Source organism: Eleutherodactylus coqui, chromosome 5, assembly GCF_035609145.1.
Source record: "Eleutherodactylus coqui strain aEleCoq1 chromosome 5, aEleCoq1.hap1, whole genome shotgun sequence".
Classification (NCBI taxonomy): Eukaryota; Metazoa; Chordata; class Amphibia; order Anura; family Eleutherodactylidae; genus Eleutherodactylus; species Eleutherodactylus coqui.
Window position 1 is genome coordinate 242,432,921 of NC_089841.1, and position 21,411 is coordinate 242,454,331.

At 58.1% G+C, this 21,411-nt stretch overlaps 1 protein-coding gene across 1 annotated transcript; it reads right to left on the reverse strand.

The window, feature by feature from the left end:
* Nucleotides 1-1,080: 1,080 nt before the first annotated feature.
* EXOSC3 (exosome component 3) lies at nt 1,081-19,594 on the reverse strand. Its single transcript, XM_066602017.1, has 4 exons — nt 19,328-19,594; nt 10,964-11,113; nt 4,864-5,015; nt 1,081-1,362 (listed from the first exon to the last, which is right to left on the reverse strand). Exons 1-4 carry the CDS (start codon nt 19,562-19,564, stop codon nt 1,158-1,160), a joined length of 744 nt encoding a protein of 247 aa, XP_066458114.1. The 5' UTR covers nt 19,565-19,594; the 3' UTR covers nt 1,081-1,157.
* Between the last annotated feature and the right edge of the window lie 1,817 nt (nt 19,595-21,411).

The window sequence follows — 21,411 nt, forward strand, 5'->3', positions numbered from 1 at the left end:
TTTAGGCCGCTCTTGCACTTTTTTTTTTTATACCACTTATATGAGGGAAGTAACTATACATTACCGGCAATAGTGCCTCGAACAGTGCGTGAAATACGTGTGCACCAAGATAGTTATGTGAATCTGTTGGCACACAGCAGTGTACTGCATGCCTTAGGGTGGCTTCATAAGGGCATATCGTATGTAACATACAGACTTAGCCCTCCTGCCCACAAACGGATTTCCGCCGCGTAATTCGCAGCGGAAATCCGCGGCGGTGCCCACAGCTATTAGGTTCTATTGAACCTAATAGCTCAGGGCACACAGTGCGGAATTCCGCACCGTTAAATCTCCTGTCCTCACCCGCTGCATGCTCTATTTGCCGCGGGTGTACGCGCTGACGGCTTCCATTGCAGTCAATGGAAGCCGTCCGTTCACGCTATCTCCCGCTGTAACACAGAGGAAGATAGCGTGAAACCGCTTTCCCCCCTACCGCCGGCACGTCACATGACACGGCCGGCCGCGTCATGTGACGCGGCGGTGGGCGGGGAAGCGTCATGCGGGAGCGAAGAAGCCGGATCCGCTGGTAAGTATGGGGTCTCTGGGGGTCGCCGTGACGGGCTTCGCCGCGGAGCCCGTCACGCTCGTGTGCAGATGGCCTAAAACCCAGTGATAGCAAGGGGTCCCTATACATCTTTTTTTCACACATGCACAAAAAAAAAAAAATTAGGACCTACTCTATTTGTGTGCATTTGTGCACCAAGGTTCCCCCAGATGTCTATGGGAGGTGTGCAAGTGTGTGATAAACACATCTGGGCCTCATTAGCCATTTAAATTGGGGTGTCTTCATCTGCGATGCTGAAGCATGCACAACTACACATACGCCCTTATAGGCCTGGTGTCACAGGCTCCCTGCAGCTGGCAGGAAGGATGAGGGAGAGCAATGCAGGCATCAAAGGCGATGATAGGAAAGGGGAAGTCTATAAATGGGCTTGTACTGCAGTAAGATTAAAAGGGGTTGTCTGGATTTTTTTTTAAAATTAACTTCAAGCACACGCTGCCACCATGACAGACAGCAGGTCCGCCCGTTGTACAGTACACTTGTAGCAAAAATAGTACTTTATTAAAAAGGACATTAATATTTAAATGAGAACCTAGAAACGGCATTTGCGCCCCAATTACACATTATCTGAGAACTTCGCAAAGACCTGCTTCCTCTGGGCAGTCGTTAAATATTCACAGGCTTCCAGGATATTGGCTACTATCAGAGTCTGTTGGATGGTTCTGGCCTTCACCCATATTCTGCCATTCATGCCAATAACCAACTCCAGTGGGAAGACATTCATGAGTTCCTGGATGATGTCATTCTGAGGGGTCAAAAGCCTGAAATGAAAGCAGTAGATTGTTAGTAACCACAGATTAAGTTCTAGGAGCAAATATATCTTCCCATTTACCTACAGGATCAAGTCCCATTAACCCTTTGAGCCACTGTTGGACCTCATCTGACATTGAGAGTTCCCAGCATAGCTCTGCTGTCAAGGGAGGACCAACCCATTTCTAACACGATGCAGAAGAGAGCTCCGCCGTTGGAGCTCACTTCTGAGTAGTAAAATATACAATTATGCATACATTATATATCACACTATGCAGATATTCATGTAGTATAATGTACATTAACTTATGTTTCGTTTAAAAAAATTGCTAATTAAATCAGGACAAAGTGAAGCCAGCTTCAGACGAGTATTAAGGAGTACATTTTTGAACTTACGATACAGACAACTATATTGACTTCATTTAGAATAGATCCGAGGGCCAGCTAAAATATAAAGTCTTAGAATAGACAACACTAAAATTCAAGTAGTGCAGCCAGATTCTTGCTGCCATGACCTTTAGTAGGTGCAAAGCAAGGCTGCTAATACAGAAAGCCCCTACTTCCGAACAGGTTCAGTTTCAGGAATGTCCAAACAAATGCTTGTATGGAAGGAGATGGCAGATGGATCCCGCTGTATACGATGTTGGGTGCCAGCTGATTCTTACAGCTGACAATCGCACGCAACAGCTCCGATAAGTTGCGCTGCTCATCGGAGTCGGCTGTAAGAATCAGCCGGCATCAGACTTCAAGGTTCCCCCATACAGCCTTCTGTGATGAGATCGTGAGTTGCCAGGGCCCCAAGACTGCCTATACAGTGTGCCCATCATGCCTATGACATGGCTTGATAGATTTCCTGTCCGATCACTGAAGAGTAGGATGTAATGCTATAGCATTACATCATACTTAGACAGGTTTGTTCATATCTAGTGAAGTTTGAAAGTCGAACATTCACAAGTAGGGGACTATCTGTAGTCAACACTGCAAGACTTGTGCTGCAGATGTGGGAGTAAGGAGAAGGAACGCCAGAATTTCTGTGGTTTTAAGGGGTTTACAGAAACTTTCAAAGAAAAAGAAATATGGGCAAGAAATGGCACAAACTATGCAGTAATGAATGTCCCACTTGTCCGGTGCAGCCAATCACAGATCTCAGCAGTCATATGAATGATGCAGGAACTTCCTGGACAGCAGTGGCTGCACTGGACATCTACCTGGTGAGTACGGGATCAAACTACTAACAAACACTTGACAGTGAGCGTTTCTCATGCTCCCCCACTGGTGACATCATTGCAGGTCCTACAGCATATATAAAACACAGAGCCTGACCGACAGAAGAACAACACAGTTAGGGCTCTTAGAAGAGGAGAACAAAATAAGAATACAACTAAACCGCTATTATGTCAGATAACTCAGCGGTCCTGACAGAACACACTGACCTACCATCACCACAGAGATCCGGTGGGCTAAAGGACCTGCGGTGACGTCACTGCTGTGGGAAGAGCCATTGTGCAGTTTGGTAGAAAGTACTGTATATTGGATAAACCGACAGCCGCTACTACCAGGACCTGTGATGACATCACCATCATGTGATCACCTGTGTGCGTGGAGTCATGGATCACATGACCAGGGGCTGATCACTGTATCCAGGAGTCTGCTGAGCTGGTGATGTCTAGAAATCAGCATGATGTACCATGTAGTAGAGCTGTGTGTGTAATGGGTGGGGATCATAATGGATGTACCATGTAGTAGAGCTGTGTGTAGCGCATTGTGCTACCAGAAACACTGATACTGATTTCCTAATAATTACTAGTAGTTTGTATTAATGGGAACTGTCCTTTGGCATTCCATCAGTGTTTCCACCACTTTTTACAGCATTCAACATTATTCTTGTTGTTAAAACAAAGGCCACCACAGAAAGTCAACAGGACGATCCCTCACTACTAGACCTCTCCCAAGCTGCTGGTGGTGGTGGGGTGGGGTAATATCGCTGCTGGTGGTGGTAATATCGCTGCCGTTGGGGAAGGGGGGGGGGGGGGGGGGGTTAATATCGCTGCCGCTGGGGGGGGAGGGGGGTTAATATCGCTGCCGCTGGGGGGGGGGGGTTAATATCGCTGCCGGTGGAGAGGGGGGGGGGTTAATATCGGGGGGGGGGGGGGGGGTTAATATCGGTGGAGGGGGGGGGGGGGGGGTAATATCGCCGCCGGTGGAGGGGGGGGGGGGTTAATATCGCCGCCGGTGGAGGGGGGGGGGGTGTTTAATATCGCTGCCGGTGGGGGGGGGGGTTAATATCGCTGCCGGTGGGGGGGGGGGGGGGGGGTTAATATCGCTGCCGGTGGGGGGGGGGGGGGTTAATATCACTGCCGGTGGGGGGGGGGGTGTTAATATCACTGCCGGTGGGGGGGGGGGGTTAATATCGCTGCCGGTGGGGGGGGGGGGGGGGGGGTTAATATCGCTGCCGGTGGGGGGGGGGGGGTTTAATATCGCTGCCGGGGGGGGGGGGGGGGGTGTTTAATATCGCTGGGGGGGGGGGGGGGGGGGGTTAATATCGCTGCCGGTGGAGGGGGGGTTTAATATCGCTGCCGCTGGGGGGGGGGGGGGGGGTCAATATCGCTGCCGGTGGGGGGGTTAATATCGCTGCCGGTGGGGCGGTTAATATCGCTGCCGGTGGGGGGGTTAATATCGCTGCCGGTGGGGGGGTTAATATCGCTGCCGGTGGGGGGGGGGGGGGGGGGGGGGTTAATATCGCTGCCGGTGGAGGGGGGGGGGGTAATATCGCCGCCGGTGGAGGGGGGGGGGGGGGTTAATATCGCCGCCGGTGGAGGGGGGGGGGGGGGGTTTAATATCGCTGCCGGTGGAGGGGGGGGGGGGGGTAATATCGCTGCCGGTGGAGGGGGGGTTTAATAGCGCTGCCGCTGGGGGGGGGGGGGGGTAATATTGCTGCTGGTGGGGGGGGGGGGTAATATTGCTATGGGGTTACTACTACTGTGGGGTCGCTCTTACTACTGCGACCATTATAGGGGTCGCTACTACTACTACTACTGGGGCCACTGTTGGGGCTCGTTCACACGGGTGTAATTGTATTTCGGTCGCACAAATACGCTACATATTTGCGCAATAGAAAATCGCTTATGCCTGCATATTTGGGCATGCAAAAAAGAACGCAGATGGGCCCACTGAGATGGTGCGCAAATATGCAGTGAATACACAGGTTTCCTGCACATTCACCATCTATTTGCGCAGCCCAATCACTTCAATGGGCTATCGTGGTGCGTAGAACGCAACAAAATAGGTCCTGCTGTGTGACAATATACATCATGTGAATGAACTGAATGAGATCAATGGCTTCTATTCGCTGCCTATTATGTACGCAAATACGCCTGTGTTACTATACTGTCTTCCAACCGGCCCTTTAAAGGTCACCAGAAGCCTGATGTGGCCCTCAGTGTAAAGGACTTTGACACCCCTGCTCTAGTGTATTACCCCAAGGCTCTGTAGACAAGTGGAGGGTCACTTACTTTCTCACAAGTCCCAAGGAAACTTTAAACATAAAGCCGTCCTGTCCAAAGACTCCCATCCCGTTGGCTTTCCCGGAGCCATCTATACACGCCAACTCGGGCTCCATGTCTTTATTGGCCACGATGAACTGTCCGTAGACGAGATCTCCGACCTGCAATACAAGAAACACATTAAATAAGACGTTCGCTAAAAACATCTACAGGGGACCTTCCATCCGTCCTGGATCTTAGTAAATACCACTTCTCCATGGAGTTAAAGGGCAGGATGGGATATGAAGGGGGGGGGGGGGGGGGGGACGCATTGTGGAGTCTTTGTTAAGTCTGGAGACGTAGCAGAAGAAGTAGGCCAGCGGTTATTAGCTCTCCCTTGTCTGCTAGTGACATCCCCAGACTGTAGGGGGCACAACACTGACAGTACAGCATTATCATTCCATTTGTCAGCTTATGCTGGCGCTCGATGAGGTGCGTGCAACACTGCGGAATCCCGCTGGACACCACATCTGGGACCAAGTGGCCATTTACAATCAGTGCATCTGCGTCCCGTTCGGATGACCGTGCCCTACGGGCAGAAAGACAGGAATTAGGTTTACCTGTTAATTCCTTTTCTGGAGTCATCCTGACAGCATACACATGGAGGATGTCCACTGGACCCCTGTTGGGACAGGAAGCGGAAAAACATACAAAAGGCACCTCCCGCCACCAGCTCACCAGTGTGTACCAAATAACTACAGTGACCCGGCTTTGCTTAATCACTCATTTTTAATAACGAAACTTATAGTACAATACGTTACTTCACGTAGAGAAGGATAACTGAAGGGGAGGGAAAAGCCCCTATGCTGTCAGGATGACTCCAGAAAAGGAATTAACAGGTAAACCTAATTCCTGTCTTCCCCTCGTCATCCTGACAGCATACACATGGAGGAATACCAACAATCACAGGCTTTAGGGAGGGACCACTGCTTGCAGAACTTTCCGCCCAAAGGCAGTGTCCCGGCTGGCCCCCACGTCCAGACGGTAGTGTTTTACAAAAGTATGGGTGCTTGACCATGTGGCGGCTCTGCAAATCTGGTCGGTTGTCGCCTGGGCTCTCTCCGCCCAGGAACAGGCGACCGCCCTAGTAGAATGGGCTCTAACTTCGCCCGGGAGTGGGATCCCTTGGGATCTGTATGCCTCTTCTACGGCCCTCCTGACCCACCGCGCTAGGGAGTCCTTAGTAGCGGCCCCTCCTCTGCGTGGACCCTGAAATTGAATGAAGAGGTTATTAGATTTCCTAAAGGTATGTGAGACCTCTAAGTACTTCAGAACTGCTCGTCTCACGTCTAGGTTATGGAACCTCTGTTCCGTAGTGTTCCGGGGTTCCTGGCAGAAGGAGGGAAGTACTATTTTTTGCTCTCTGTGAAAGTCCGTAAGGACTTTCGGTTGAAAGAAGGGGTCGGGTCTAAACTCTATCTTGTCCGGGAAGATGGTCATATATGGGGTTTTTATAGAGAGAGCTTGGATTTCCCCGATCCGCCTGGCGGATGTAATGGCCACTAGGAAGGCAACCTTATATGAGAGGGTCTTAACTGAGAGTTCTTCCAGGGGCTCGAAGGGATGTGCGCAAAGGGCCTGTAAAACAAGATTCAGGTCCCATGGGGGCATGGTTCTTCTTATAAAGGGGTGAAGTCTAACTGCTCCTTTAAGGTATTTTTTGACTAGCCTATGGTCGGCTAACGGGAAGTCAAAGAAGGCTCCTAGGGCGGCCACCTGGACCTTAAGGGTACCAGGTTTTAGGCCCATGTCCAGTCCATCCTGAAGGAACTCTAGAATCTTATTAATGTCTGGTTGTTGGAGGTCGTGAATACTGTGCCCCAACCACTTAGAGAAGGTGTCCCACACCCTGGTGTATATGTTCCTGGTGGACTCTTTGAGACTCTCACATAAGGTGGTGGTCACCCTCCCTGATAGGCCCTGGTTCAGATATTTTACCCGCACAGCTTCCAGGCCGCTAGTCTGAACTGTCGGGTTTTTGGGCAAATCAGGGGACCCTGTTGTAGGAGGTCGTCTCTCCACGGCAGATGTAGGGGCTCCTGTGTTGATAGAGCGGCCAGGAGCGGGAACCAAGGTCTCTTGGGCCAGAATGGGGCTACCAGGATAACGGAGCCCGGGGACCCCTGGATCTTCTTTAGAACCCGAGGGATCAGGGGAATAGGTGGGAAGGCGTATGTCAGGTCCCATTCCCATGCTTGGGATAGTGCGTCTATTCCCAGGGAGCCCCCGTCTGCCCCCCTGGAAAAGAACCGGGGACACTTGTTGTTCTCCCGAGAGGCAAACAAATCCACCTTTGGAGTCCCCCATCTTTCTGTAATCAGTTGGAATGCCTCTGGATGTAGTGCCCACTCCCCAGGGTCTATTCTCCTGCGGCTGAGGTAGTCTGCCATGGTGTTCTCTGGGCCCCTTACGTGGAACGCTGAAACGGAAGGCATCCGCTGCTCTATCCACCCGAGCACTTTCGCCGCCAGGTCTTGTAGTCGGGGGTTCCGCGTGGATCCCTGGTGGCGAATGAGGGACACAGTTGTTATGTTATCCGAGAATATTTTAATGGGTCTACCCCCGATCTCTGTCTCGAGGTCACGGATGGCCCTCCAGACCGCGCAAAGCTCCTTGTAATTGGAGGATTGAGTGGCCTCTTTCTGGTTCCAGACCCCCTGGACATAGCGACAGCCTAAGTGGGCCCCCCAGCCAGTTGCGCTCGCGTCAGTGAAGATGGATACTGGGGATGCCGGGTCCCAACTTGTGGACCTGGCGAGGTTGGAGATAGACGTCCACCACCCCAAGGAGGACCTTACTTTGTGAGTGAGGGTGACTTCCTGATCCAGGGAAGCTGGAGATTTGTCCCAGTTGCTCAGGATAAAGTCCTGGAGAGTTCTACCATGTAACTGGGCCCACGGGACTACTCCAATACAGGCTGTCATGAGACCGAGGACCCTCATGCCTCTCCTAAGGGAAACCTGGGAGGCTAACGAAAGTGCCCGGCTTTCGTCTTGGATCGTTTTTTGCTTTTCTAGCGGGAGGGAGGAGCACTGGTGGTGTGAGTCCAGGATAACCCCTAGGAACTTTTTGCTTTGTTCGGGCTGAAGATTGGATTTGTCGAAGTTAATGATCCAACCTAGCGACTCGAACAGGCGGAGGGTGAGGTTGACCCGGTGCTGGAGTTCCGAGGGTGATCCTGCTATAAGCAGGAAATCGTCGAGGTATGGGACAATTAGTACTTTGTCCGTCCTTAGTGCTGCTACCATCTCCAATACTAGCTTGGAGAATACCCGAGGTGCGGAGGAAATCCCGAACGGCAGGCATGCGAATTGGTAATGTGAGACTGACCCTTCCATCATCAGGGCGAATCGAAGAAGCTGTTGGGAGTCTGAGTGTATAGGAATATGATAATAGGCGTCTTTTAAGTCCACCGTGGCCATGACGCTATCTGGTGTGATTAGGGGGATCGCTGATCTTACTGATTCCATTTTAAATCTTCGGTATGTTATAGATTTATTCAGGTATTTCAGGTTGATTATAACTCTGTAGGCCCCGTTAGGCTTCTTAATAAGAAACAAGGGGGAGTAGCAGCCTTTGAACCGTTCCTCTACGGGAACTGGGATAATGGCCCCCCGGGGATAGCAGGTCCCGTACCCCCGACTGGAGGGCCCGGGCCGACGCGGGTGACTGGCAGGGGGTAACCACGAACCTCCGGGGAGGGGGGGCGGAAAGCTCAATTGTGTAGCCCTCTGAGACCAGGCGAAGGGCCCAGGGATTGGAGGTTATTTCGCTCCATCTATTGGCGAACCCCCTAAGTCTGCCCCCCACCTGCCGGATCCCGATGGGCGGATTCTCACCCTTTCCGCCTTTGGGGTAAGACCAGCGTCCGGTTTTCCCCTTCCCCCTGTATGTTCTCGGGGGGACAAAGGGAGGAGGGTAGGAGGAGGAAGGCCGCTTGACGGGTCTGTCTGCTGGTAGCCCCTGACTTTTGTCTGAGGCCTTCTCCAGGAGTGTATCCAGGGAAGGTCCGAAGATGCGATGTCCCTGGAAGGGCAAAGAGCAAAGCCTGTTCTTGGAGGCATTGTCCCCTGTCCAGGCTTTTACCCAGACGGCCCTCCTGGCTGTGTTCGAAAGTGCCGCCGACCGGGCCCCGAACCTTACTGACTCCATCGAGGCGTCCGCCAGGAAGCCGGTGGCCTGTTGGAGGAGGGGAAGGCAGTTGGCGATATCTTCCCTCGAACCCCTTTGCGAGACCAGGGCCTGGAGTTGGTCTAGCCAGACCGTCATGGATCTCGCTACCGACGTGGCCGTAATGTTGGTCTTCATGGTGAGGGCCGCCGACTCCCAGGCCTTCTTCATTGCCGCATCCACTCGTGAATCCAGTGGGTCCCGCAACTGGGAGATGTCCTCAAAGGGGAGGGCAGCCTTCTTCGAGACCCTGGCGACCGCCAAATCCACCTTCGGGACGGTGTCCAAGAATTCAATGTCTTCCGGGGTGAAGACCATACGCTCTCTAAACTCCTTAGACAGGAAAAACTTGCGTTCTGCCTGTTTCCACTCGGTCAAGATGAGCTGTTTTAGGATATCGTTGACCGGGAATGATGGTTTGGGCTGAGGTATGAGTCCCCGGAACAGGGTATCCTGGAGGGATGGCTGCTGTGGTGCCTGTTCCTCCACCTGCATGGTGTGACGGACCGCTGTTAGTAGCTGCCCCAGATCCGCCGATGCGAAGAAGTACTTCCTCGTTTCTTCCATGGGCGGTATGGATTCTGAGGGGGAATCCTCTAAGAACCCTTCCTCCGAGTCTGATTCTTCTATCCGTGACCGCCTTACCCTTTTCGTGGGGGGCGGAACGGAAAGAGACGAGAGAGAGGCCTCGATCTCCTCGCGGATCATAGCTCGGATGTCTGATATGCCCGAGGGGCCTTCCTCCCGGACCACCTTCTCTGTGCAGGCTGCGCATAAGGGTTTGGTGTGTCCCTCGTCCAGTCGCCGCAGGCAGACTGGGCACTTGCGCACGCGCTTCTTGGCCTCTCTGCTCTTTTGTGCTTCTCTGTCCTAAGAGACGGAGACAGCAGAAAAAAAAAGGGGGGGGGTTTTCCAGCACCTGACCCTTCGTTACCCCTGGTGTGAGCCCCCAGAGGTTTACTCACCAGCGGGTTGCTCTCCGTGTCCTCTCTGGCCGACATCTTTACTTAGGTGCAGACCGAAGACATGTGGGGAATCCTGCTTTCTCCTTTTCTTTTTTTTTTTTTTTTTTTTGGATTTTCAAATTTGGCGCCTTTTTTCCCTGAGGCCCCGCCCCCCCCGTGACGCGGCCGTGCTGACGTCATGCCGCCGCGCCGGACCCGGGGGATACACTCTGCGTCGGCTCTGAGGAGGGCGCATAGATGGCCGGGGACGTCGGATCGAGCGCAACCGCTCGACCCCCCCCCCCCCCCCCTCGCTGGCATACCTGCTCACGCCGACAGAGGATCGCTGGAAGCCAGGGTCCCGGGCCGACGTCCAGAGCGGGTGCCTGATCCGGAGGAGGCTTCCAAGCCCTGCAGGTACGGGCTGTATCTTCCCAGTGCGACAACCCCACTGGGCAGCGCGCTAGGGAAGGGTTCCCCGCAGGGAACGTGGTGCTGGTTTTGGATCCTGCGGGTGAGGGTCCCCACGTAGGGTCTCACCCGCGCAAGCTCTGCCAGCCCGACCAGAGAGTCGTCCCCCCACGGGCGGACAGGCTGCATAGGAATTTTCTTCTTTCTTCTTGCCTCCAGCATACCCCTGGAGGCTTCCGCTTGGACTGTCCTGTAGGGACAGGAAGACACTGGTGAGCTGGTGGCGGGAGGTGCCTTTTGTATGTTTTTCCGCTTCCTGTCCCAACAGGGGTCCAGTGGACATCCTCCATGTGTATGCTGTCAGGATGACGAGGGGAAAAGTACAATTACGTACGCCGATACGGGCGCAAAAAAAGCCTCGTGCATAGTGCAGAAATGTTGTGTAATTCCACGGGGTGGGTGGGGGTGCTATAGAAGGTGGTCAGGACCAGGACTAAGCGGTTATAAGGCGTGTAGTCAGAGCGCCGGCCGCGGTGTAGACTCACCCTCACGTTGGGTCGGTTCTTCTTAGTTGCACCTTCAAACGCCAAAAACGATAGTGACGCTTGGTCGCTACCGGCGACGTCCAGCTTGAAGATATCCCCGGACTTCATGGTGACGATCCCGATAACATGGTCGCCCTTCACCGGAACATACTGTAGGAGACAGACATTACTAGATCTTCACCTGTGGCGGGAGTCTGAGCAGGACAAGCCCCACCCCCATGGGCGGAGTCAACAGAGCCCCTCAAAGGGTTCCGTGTAACAGATTTTACCCCTCAGATAGTAAAGGGTTAATAACCCCCACCCTGCGCTCTACGCACCACAAGTTTAGCATCCTGATTTCCCCCGCAGTGTGCGCGATATGTTTAACCCCGTGAGGGCCGCCCCTTTGTTCAGCCTTCCCTCCTCTCCGGCGCCGTCACGCTCTGCCGTTGTAGATTTCAGTGGTGCCATTTAATGGCCCGAAAAACTTTAAGTGGGAAAAAATATTTTAAAAAAGGTACTATTAAAAAATAACACTTTAACAATTTTTTTTTTATGCCAGCCATAACTTTTTTACATTTCTCCATCCGCCCGGCTGTGTGGGGCTCGTTTTTTGTTAGATTTCCCGCAGTTCCTGTTGGTACAACTTTTTGACCGTTTTTTAAAGTTTTTACTTGGAGACGGAGCGCCCAGAGTTGTGCGATTCTGAGTTGCGTTTTTATTTTCCGGACGGCCTTTACCATTCAGGATAAAGAACGAGGAACTTCCACAGTTCAAACTTTTAGGCCTCGATCACATGGGCGACACGGCCCCGCCACGAGAAAACCGCAGAGATATCGCATCGCTGGTCCGGGCGACACGGCACCGCCACGAGAAAACCACAGAGATATCGCATCGCTGGTACGTGTGACACGGCACCGCCGCAAGAAAACCACAGAGATATCGCATCGCTGGTCCGGGCGACACGGCACCGCCGTGAGAAAACCACAGAGATATCGCATCGCTGGTCCGGGCGACACGGCACCGCCGTGAGAAAACCACAGAGATATCGCATCGCTGGTCCGGGCGACACGGCACCGCCGTGAGAAAACCACAGAGATATCGCATCGCTGGTCAGGGCGACACGGCACCGCCGTGAGAAAACCACAGAGATATCGCATCGCTGGTCCGGGTGACACGGCACCGCCACAAGAAAACCACAGAGATATCGCATCGCTGGTCCGGGCGACACGGCACCGCCGTGAGAAAACCACAGAGATATCGCATCGCTGGTCCGGGCGACACGGCACCGCCGTGAGAAAACCACAGAGATATCGCATCGCTGGTCCGGGCGACACGGCACCGCCGTGAGAAAACCACAGAGATATCGCATCGCTGGTCCAGGCGACACGGCACCGCCGCGAGAAAACCACAGAGATATCACATCGCTGGTCCGGGCGACACGGCACCGCCGCGAGAAAAAAAACCCAGAGATATTGCATTGCTGGTCCGGGCGACACGGCACCGCCGCGAGAAAACCAGAGAGATATCGCATCGCTGGTCCGTGCGACACGGCACCGCCGCGAGAAAACCACAGAGATATCACATCGCTGGTCCGGGCGACACGGCACCGCCGCGAGAAAACCACAGAGATATCACATCGCTGGTCCGGGCGACACGGCACCGCCGCGAGAAAAAAAACCCAGAGAAATCGCATCGCTGGTCCGGGCGACACGGCACCGCCGCGAGAAAACCAGAGAGATATCACATCGCTGGTCCGGGCGACACGGCACCGCCACGAGAAAACCACAGAGATATCACATCACTGGTCTGGGCGACACAGCACCGCCGCGAGAAAAAAAACGCAGAGATATCGCATCGCTGGTCCGGGCGACACGGCACCGTCGCGAGAAAACCAGAGATATCGCATCGCTGGTCTGGGCGACACGGCACTGCCGCGAGAAAACCAGAGATATCGCATCGCTGGTCCGGGCGACACGGCACCGCTGCGAGAAAAACCAGAGAGATATAGCATCGCTGGTCCGGGCAACACGGCACCGACACAAGAAAACCACAGAGATATCACATCGCTGGTCCGGGCGACACGGCACCGCCGCGAGAAAAACCACAGGGATATCGCATCGCTGGTCCGGGCGACACGGCACCGCCGCAAGAAAAACCACAGAGATATCGCATCGCTGGTACGTGTGAGACGGCATCGCCGCGAGAAAAAAAAAACACGGAGATCGCATCGCTGGTCCGTGCAACACGGCCCCGCCGCGAGAAAAACCAGAGAGATATAGCATCGCTGGTACGGGCGACACGGCACCGCCGCGAGTAAACCACAGAGATATCACATCGCTGGTCCGGGCGACACGGCACCGCCGCGAGAAAACCACAGAGATATCACATCGCTGGTCCGGGCGACACGGCACCGCCGCGAGAAAACCACAGAGATATCGCATCGCTGGCTTGTGCGACACGGCACCGCCGCGAGAAAACCATAGAGATATCGCATCGCTGGTCCGGGCGACACGGCACCGCCGCGAGAAAACCACAGAGATATCGCATCGCTGGCTTGTGCGACACGGCACCGCCGCGAGAAAACCACAGAGATATCGCATCGCTGGTCCGGGCGACACGGCACCGCCGCGAGAAAAAACGCAGAGATATCGCATCGCTGGTCCGGGCGACACGGCACCGCCGCGAGAAAACCACAGAGATATCGCATCGCTGGCTTGTGCGACACGGCACCGCCGCGAGAAAACCACAGAGATATCGCATCGCTGGTCCGGGCGACACGGCACCGCCGTGAGAAAAACCACAGAGATATCGCATCGCTGGTCCGGGCGACACGGCACCGCCGCGAGAAAAAACGCAGAGATATCGCATCGCTGGTCCGGGCGACACGGCACCGCCGCGAGAAAAAACGCAGAGATATCGCATAGCTGGTCCGGGCGACACGGCACCGCCGCAAGAAAACCACAGAGATATCACATCGCTGGTCCGGGCGACACGGCACCGTCGCGAGAAAACCAGAGATATCGCATCGCTGGTCTGGGCGACACGGCACTGCTGCGAGAAAACCACAGATATCACATCACTGGTCCGGGCGACACAGCACCGCCGCGAGAAAAAAAACGCAGAGATATTGCATCGCTGGTCCGTGCGACACGGCACCGCCGCGAGAAAACCAGAGATATCGCATCGCTGGTCCGGGCGACACGGCACCGCCGCGAGAAAACCAGAGATATCGCATCGCTGGTCCGGGCGACACGGCACCGCCGCGAGAAAACCAGAGATATCGCATCGCTGGTCCGGGCGACACGGCACCGCCGCGAGAAAAACCGCAGAGATATCGCATCGCTGGTCCGGGCGACACGGCACCGCTGCGAGAAAAACCAGAGAAATATAGCATCGCTGGTCCGGGCAACACGGCACCGACACAAGAAAACCACAGAGATATCACATCGCTGGTCCGGGCGACACGGCACCGTCGCGAGAAAACCAGAGATATCGCATCGCTGGTCTGGGCGACACGGCACTGCTGCGAGAAAACCACAGATATCACATCACTGGTCCGGGCGACACAGCACCGCCGCGAGAATAAAAACGCAGAGATATCACATTGCTGGTCCGGGCGACACGGCACCGCCGCGAGAAAAACCACAGAGATATCGCATCGCTGGTCCGGGCGACACGGCACCGCCGCGAGAAAAACCACAGAGATATCACATCGCTGGTCCGGGCGACACGGCACCGCCGCGAGAAAACCAGAGATATCGCATCGCTGGTCCGGGCGACACGGCACCGCCGCGAGAAAACCACAGAGCTATCGCATCGCTGGTCCGGGCGACACGGCACCGCCGCGAGAAAACCACAGAGATATCGCATCGCTGGTCCGGGCGACACGGCACCGCCGCGAGAAAACCAGAGATATCGCATCGCTGGTCCGGGCGACACGGCACCGCCGCGAGAAAACCACAGAGATATCGCATCGCTGGTCCGGGCGACACGGCACCGCCGCGAGAAAACCAGAGATATCGCATCGCTGGTCCGGGCGACACGGCACCGCCGGTCCGGGCGACACGGCACCGCCGCGAGAAAACCACAGAGATATCGCATCGCTGGTCCGGGCGACACGGCACCGCCGCGAGAAAACCACAGAGATATCGCATCGCTGGTCCAGGCGACACGGCACCGCCGCGAGAAAACCACAGAGATATCGCATCGCTGGTCCGGGCGACACGGCACCGCCGCGAGAAAACCAGATATATCGCATCGCTGGTCCGGGCGACACGGCACCGCCGCGAGAAAACCAGAGATATCGCATCGCTGGTCCGGGCGACACGGCACCGCCGCGAGAAAAACCACAGAGATATCGCATCGCTGGTCCGTGCGACACGGCACCGCCGCGAGAAAACCACAGAGAGATCACATCACTGGTCCGGGCGACAAGGCCCCGCCGCGAGAAAACCAGAGATATCGCATCGCTGGTCCGGGCGACACGGCACTGCTGCGAGAAAACCACAGAGATATCGCATCGCTGGTCCGTGCGACACGGCACCGCCGCGATAAAAAAAAAACAGAGATATCGCATCGCTGGTCCGGGCGACACGGCACCGCCGCGAGAAAAACCAGAGAGATATCGCATCGCTGGTCCGGGCGACACGGCACCGCCGCGAGAAAACCAGAGATATCGCATCGCTGGTCCGGGCGACACGGCACCGCCGCGAGAAAACCACAGAGATATCGCATCGCTGGTCCGTGCGACACGGCACCGCCGCGATAAAAAAAAAACAGAGATATCGCATCGCCGGTCCGGGCGACACGGCACCGCCGCGAGAAAAACCAGAGAGATATCGCATCGCCGGTCCGGGCGACACGGCACCGCCGCGAGAAAACCAGAGATATCGCATCGCCGGTCCGGGCGACACGGCACCGCCGCGAGAAAAACCACAGAGATATCGCATCGCCGGTCCGGGCGACACGGCACCGCCGCGAGAAAACCACAGAGATATCGCATCGCCGGTCCGGGCGACACGGCACCGCCGCGAGAAAACCACAGAGATATCGCATCGCCGGTCCGGGCGACACGGCACCGCCGCGAGAAAACCACAGAGATATCGCATCGCCGGTCCGGGCGACACGGCACCGCCGCGAGAAAACCAGAGATATGGCACCGCCGGTCCGGGCGACACGGCACCGCCGGTCCGGGCGACACGGCACCGCCGGTCCGGGCGACACGGCACCGCCGGTCCGGGCGACACGGCACCGCCGGTCCGGGCGACACGGCACCGCCGGTCCGGGCGACACGGCACCGCCGGTCCGGGCGACACGGCACCGCCGGTCCGGGCGACACGGCACCGCCGGTCCGGGCGACACGGCACCGCCGGTCCGGGCGACACGGCACCGCCGGTCCGGGCGACACGGCACCGCCGGTCCGGGCGACACGGCACCGCCGGTCCGGGCGACACGGCACCGCCGGTCCGGGCGACACGGCACCGCCGGTCCGGGCGACACGGCACCGCCGGTCCGGGCGACACGGCACCGCCGGTCCGGGCGACACGGCACCGCCGGTCCGGGCGACACGGCACCGCCGGTCCGGGCGACACGGCACCGCCGGTCCGGGCGACACGGCACCGCCGGTCCGGGCGACACGGCACCGCCGGTCCGGGCGACACGGCACCGCCGGTCCGGGCGACACGGCACCGCCGGTCCGGGCGACACGGCACCGCCGGTCCGGGCGACACGGCACCGCCGGTCCGGGCGACACGGCACCGCCGGTCCGGGCGACACGGCACCGCCGGTCCGGGCGACACGGCACCGCCGGTCCGGGCGACACGGCACCGCCGGTCCGGGCGACACGGCACCGCCGGTCCGGGCGACACGGCACCGCCGGTCCGGGCGACACGGCACCGCCGGTCCGGGCGACACGGCACCGCCGGTCCGGGCGACACGGCACCGCCGGTCCGGGCGACACGGCACCGCCGGTCCGGGCGACACGGCACCGCCGGTCCGGGCGACACGGCACCGCCGGTCCGGGCGACACGGCACCGCCGGTCCGGGCGACACGGCACCGCCGGTCCGGGCGACACGGCACCGCCGGTCCGGGCGACACGGCACCGCCGGTCCGGGCGACACGGCACCGCCGGTCCGGGCGACACGGCACCGCCGGTCCGGGCGACACGGCACCGCCGGTCCGGGCGACACGGCACCGCCGGTCCGGGCGACACGGCACCGCCGGTCCGGGCGACACGGCACCGCCGGTCCGGGCGACACGGCACCGCCGGTCCGGGCGACACGGCACCGCCGGTCCGGGCGACACGGCACCGCCGGTCCGGGCGACACGGCACCGCCGGTCCGGGCGACACGGCACCGCCGGTCCGGGCGACACGGCACCGCCGGTCCGGGCGACACGGCACCGCCGGTCCGGGCGACACGGCACCGCCGGTCCGGGCGACACGGCACCGCCGGTCCGGGCGACACGGCACCGCCGGTCCGGGCGACACGGCACCGCCGGTCCGGGCGACACGGCACCGCCGGTCCGGGCGACACGGCACCGCCGGTCCGGGCGACACGGCACCGCCGTGAGAAAACCACAGAGATATCGCATCGCTGGTCCGGGCGACACGGCACCGCCGCGAGAAAACCACAGAGATATCGCATCGCTGGTCCGGGCGACACGGCACCGCCGCGAGAAAAACCACAGAGATATCGCATCGCTGGTCCGGGCGACACGGCACCGCCGCGAGAAAAACCACAGAGATATCGCATCGCTGGTCCGGGCGACACGGCACCGCCGCGAGAAAAACCACAGAGATATCACATCGCTGGTCCGGGTGACACGGCACCGCCGCGAGAAAACCAGAGATATCGCATCGCTGGTCCGGGCGACACGGCACCGCCGGTCCGGGCGACACGGCACCGCCGGTCCGGGCGACACGGCACCGCCGGTCCGGGCGACACGGCACCGCCGGTCCGGGCGACACGGCACCGCCGGTCCGGGCGACACGGCACCGCCGGTCCGGGCGACACGGCACCGCCGGTCCGGGCGACACGGCACCGCCGGTCCGGGCGACACGGCACCGCCGGTCCGGGCGACACGGCACCGCCGCGAGAAAACCACAGAGATATCGCATCGCTGGTCCGGGCGACACGGCACCGCCGCGAGAAAAACCACAGAGATATCACATCGCTGGTCCGGGCGACACGGCACCGCCGCAAGAAAACCACAGAGATATCGCATCGCTGGTCCGGGCGACACGGCACCGCCGCGAGAAAAACCACAGAGATATCACATCGCTGGTCCGGGCGACACGGCACCGCCGCGAGAAAACCACAGAGATATCGCATCGCTGGTCCGGGCGACACGGCACCGCCGCGAGAAAACCACAGAGATATCGCATCGCTGGTCCGGGCGACACGGCACCGCCGCGAGAAAACCACAGAGATATCGCATCGCTGGTCCGGGCGACACGGCACCGCCGCGAGAAAAACCACAGAGATATCACATCGCTGGTCCGGGCGACACGGCACCGCCGCAAGAAAACCACAGAGATATCGCATCGCTGGTCCGGGCGACACGGCACCGCCGCGAGAAAACCACAGAGATATCGCATCGCTGGTCCGGGCGACACGGCACCGCCGCGAGAAAAACCACAGAGATATCACATCGCTGGTCCGGGCGGCGTCGCTGCGTCTTCTGGCAGCAATACCACAATGCCAGGATTTTCAGGGGAGGCTGGAAATATAAGCCCTTCCCTGAAAATAAGCCGTAGCTGAAAAAGGAAACACAGACACACACACACCTGGGGGGGGGGGTTACACGTGAACATTTTTAATTATGTTTACCCACGTTTCTGTCCCACAAGGGGACGTGATGGCTCAGATAATACGCGGTGCGGGTTACTTGGCGCGGTTGTCATCCATCATGTTCCTTACTGACAGTACCAGCTCCATCAACACCGGGGATCGCAATATCGTCGCAAGAAAAAAATTTTTTATTAAAAACGGAGGCTCCGTAGGGAAACGGGTGCCGTGAAAAAAAGGAAAGAACAGAGGCCGGAAACGCAGCGATGTCACAACATGCGGATGGGAATGAAATGACGCACGGATTTTCTAGCTCTGCGGTTTCCCTCGATACCGAATCCCGCGGTTTTCTCGCAGGTGTGAAGGCCGCCTCCGGCTAGGGCTGACCGTGCCACAAGGTTGCCATGGTAACTAACATCCCATAACGGGAGCGCGCCCTGTCCGTCTCCAAACCCGCATAGACAGCAGCAGCCAAACGGCTAAATCACCGGGATCAGCGCTCAGCCACGCTGCGGTTACCGGCGCCCGGTTCTGAGCCCCCATCACATGCCCACACTCGGCGGGTGAGTCCAGGACAAGTGATGCCGCCCTTACCCGCTTCTGGTGGGAGTCCACCCAGTAGAGCGCCGGCTCCCGGTGCCGCAGTAGTCCGCACTTGGTCACCTGCAGGTCCTCCGCCTGCCGCATCAGCCCGGGGCCGCACAGCACTCGCGTCCGCGGGGAGGAGGTCGTGGTGAGGGACAGCGGGGCGTCGGCTGCCACAGCCGGGAGACGGAGCACATCCCCCGGTAACACAACCTGCCCCACCGCATCCTGCACCGCCACCGCCATGCTGCCAGCACACACAGGCTACAGGACCTGGGATGATGTCATGTCACGTGAGTAGTCACGTGTGTGGGAGGAGTCTTTTAGTCAGTGATCATGTGACCACGTTCTTTTAATCACGCGATAAGGATGTTCGCTTCATACTAGAATGTTAGTGTTGTCTTCTATGCAGAGCCCGGCCCTGTACGCGTTACATGCGTGTGCCGCAGAGCCCGGCCCTGTACACGTTACATGTGTGTGCCGCAGAGCCCGGCCCTGTACACGTTACATGCGTGTGCCGCAGAGCCCGGCCCTGTACACGTTACATGTGTGTGCCACAGAGCCCGGCCCTGTGCACGTTACATGTGTGTGCCACAGAGCCCGGCCCTGTACACGTTACATGTGTGTGCCGCAGAGCCCGGCCCTGTACGTGTTACATGCGTGTGCCGCAGAGCCCGGTCCTGTACGCGTTACATGTGTGTGCCACAGAGCCCGACCCTGTACGCGTTACATGCGTGTGCCGCTGAGCCCGGCCCTGTACACGTTACATGTGTGTGCCGCAGAGCCCGGCCCTGTACACGTTACATGTGTGTGCCGCAGAGCCCGGCCCTGTACACGTTACATGTGTGTGCCGCAGAGCCCGGCCCTGTACGCGTTACATGCGTGTGCCGCAGAGCCCGGCCCTGTACACGTTACATGTGTGTGCCGCTGAGCCCCGCTCTGTACGCGTTACATGTGTGTGCTGCTGAGCCCCGCACTCTACGTGTTACACGTGTGTGCCGCAGAGCCCGGCCCTGTATTTTTTACATGTGTGTGCTGCAGAGCCCGGCACTGTACGTGTTACATGTGTGTGCCGTAGAGCCCGGCCCTGTACACGTTACATGTGTGTGCCGCAGAGCCCGGCCCTGTACACGTTACATGTGTGTGCCGCAGAGCCCGGCCCTGTACACGTTACATGTGTGTGCCGCAGAGCCCGGCCCTGTACACGTTACATGTGTGTGCCGCAGAGCCCGGCCCTGTACACGTTACATGTGTGTGCCGCTGAGCCCGGCCCTGTACACGTTACATGTGTGTGCCACAGAGCCCGACCCTGTACACGTCTCGTGTGTGCCGCAGAGCCCGGCCCTGTATTTTTTACATGTGTGTGCCGCAGAGCCCGGCACTGTACGTGTTACATGTGTGTGCCGTAGAGCCCGGCACTGTACGTGTTACATGTGTGTGCCGTAGAGCCCGGCACTGTACACGTTGCATGTGTGTGCCGCAGAGCCCGGCCCTGTACACGTTACATGTGTGTGCCGCAGAGCCCGGCACTGTACACGTTACATGTGTGTGCCGCAGAGCCCAGCCCTGTACACGTTACATGTGTGTGCCGCAGAGCCCGGCCCTGTACACGTTACATGTGTGTGCCGCAGAGCCCGGCCCTGTACACGTTACATGTGTGTGCCGCAGAGCCCGGCCCTGTACACGTTACATGTGTGTGCCGCTGAGCCCGGCTCTGTACGTGTTACATGTGTGTCTGTAGAGCCCGGCCCTGTACGTGTTACATGTGTGTGCCGCAGAGCCCGGCCCTGTACACGTTACATGTGTGTGCCGCAGAGCCCGGCCCTGTACACGTTACATGTGTGTGCCGCAGAGCCCGGCCCTGTACACGTTACATGTGTGTGCCGCTGAGCCCGGCCCTGTACACGTTACATGTGTGTGCCACAGAGCCCGACCCTGTACACGTCTCGTGTGTGCCGCAGAGCCCGGCCCTGTATTTTTTACATGTGTGTGCCGCAGAGCCCGGCACTGTACGTGTTACATGTGTGTGCCGTAGAGCCCGGCACTGTACGTGTTACATGTGTGTGCCGTAGAGCCCGGCACTGTACACGTTG